Source organism: Charadrius vociferus, unplaced genomic scaffold, assembly GCF_000708025.1.
Source record: "Charadrius vociferus isolate BGI_N301 unplaced genomic scaffold, ASM70802v2 scaffold822, whole genome shotgun sequence".
NCBI lineage: Eukaryota > Metazoa > Chordata > Aves > Charadriiformes > Charadriidae > Charadrius > Charadrius vociferus.
In genome coordinates this window covers 1,858,293-1,859,592 of record NW_009647481.1, presented here as the reverse complement: position 1 = coordinate 1,859,592, position 1,300 = coordinate 1,858,293, and the positions used below count along the sequence as shown (strand labels likewise).

At 54.2% G+C, this 1,300-nt stretch overlaps 1 protein-coding gene across 1 annotated transcript in view; it reads left to right on the top strand.

The window, feature by feature from the left end:
* Nucleotides 1-140: 140 nt before the first annotated feature.
* FGF18 (fibroblast growth factor 18) overlaps nucleotides 141-1,300 on the top strand; it is a 71,359-nt gene continuing 70,199 nt past the window's right edge. The window contains exons 1-2 of the mRNA XM_009880728.1: nucleotides 141-302; nucleotides 590-626. Coding sequence (XP_009879030.1) covers nucleotides 271-302; nucleotides 590-626 — 69 coding nt within the window. The 5' untranslated portion in view covers nucleotides 141-270. The remainder of the gene's footprint in view (nucleotides 303-589; nucleotides 627-1,300) is intronic.

The window sequence follows — 1,300 nt, the reverse complement described above, 5'->3', positions numbered from 1 at the left end:
AAGCACCTTCATCCCCCCCAAAGGCGGAGAGAGAGAGAGGGAGAGGAGGAGGAGAGACAGGGGGAGAGGAGAGCTGATGCCTAAGCGAGTCACTCGGAGGAGGCAAAGCGGGCGGTACCACAACTTCTCGGCGGCGCGGAGCGGCGCGGAGCAGCGCGGAGCGGAGCGGAGTCCGGCGGCCGCATCGCTCCCATGTCAGGGCGGCGGGGGGGGGACTGCACTCCGCCTGCCCCAAGCCACTGACCTCTCCTCCCTTCTCCTCGCCCAGCGATGTATTCACTGCTCTCAGCCTGCACTTGCCTGTAAGGATTATGGCATATTTTTTTGGTTGTTGTTATTAGTATTTTTATTTTTTTTCTATTTTTTTTTTAAGAACTTTTTATTTTGGAGGCTCTGGTTGCTTTTTTCCTTGCGATCAGGTGGTTTAAATGGGGATCTGAGCCTTTATATAAGCGGAGCATCGCTCTGCGCCCTTTAAAAAAAAAAAAAGAAATTGCAAACAAAAACAAAGCAAAAAAAAAAAAATCAACTTTAACCATTTTACCGCATCATTTGATCTTGTGTTGCCTTTTTTTTTTCTCCTCTCCAGATGTTTACATTTCCTGCTGCTGTGCTTTCAGGTACAGGTACGTGTCCTTTCTGTCCTCTTTCGCTTTTGGTTGTAAAATAGAAACAAAGGCGGCATGCTGACCTCGGAGTGCCAGGCAGTTTTGGCTAGGGCTTTCACTTTATTTTTTTTTTTCCTTTCTTCCCCCCCCTTCTAGTTTTTATAGCCGTATTAAACCGATCCCTGCGCCAGATGCTGGCGTGTCACTGGCCCTGGGATGGGGCTGCCCTGCTCGCTAAGCTCCTTCTCGGTGCCCGCTTGCGCCGAGGCACCGCTGGCCGCCCGCTGCGGGCTTGGGTGCGCCGGTAGCCGGCTGTAGCGGGATCCTCTGGAGTGCATTAGCCTGGCTAATGATGTGAGAGGGAGTGCTGGACTCTCCTCCTTGCACAACGTTGATTGATGCACTTGCCTTGGAAGAGCAGGCGCTCTCCTGCTCGCCCGATTTCCCCCCGCCGCCACCACTCCTAGGGAACTCGCTCCCAAAAACTGATACTTTGAAAAACACGAGTTTCCCTCGCCAGGAGAAAGGAGGCTGCGTGCTCCCTCCCCATTATTCAGTAGAAAGCCGTCCAAGTCAGATCCTGCCTTTGATCCTGCCTCGGCAGGAATGAAGCCGTTGGAGGAACACCCTGAGCGGGGAAGCTCTGCAGCCCAGGCGCCCGCGGGACCGGGGGGGTCGGGGTGGCCGCTGGC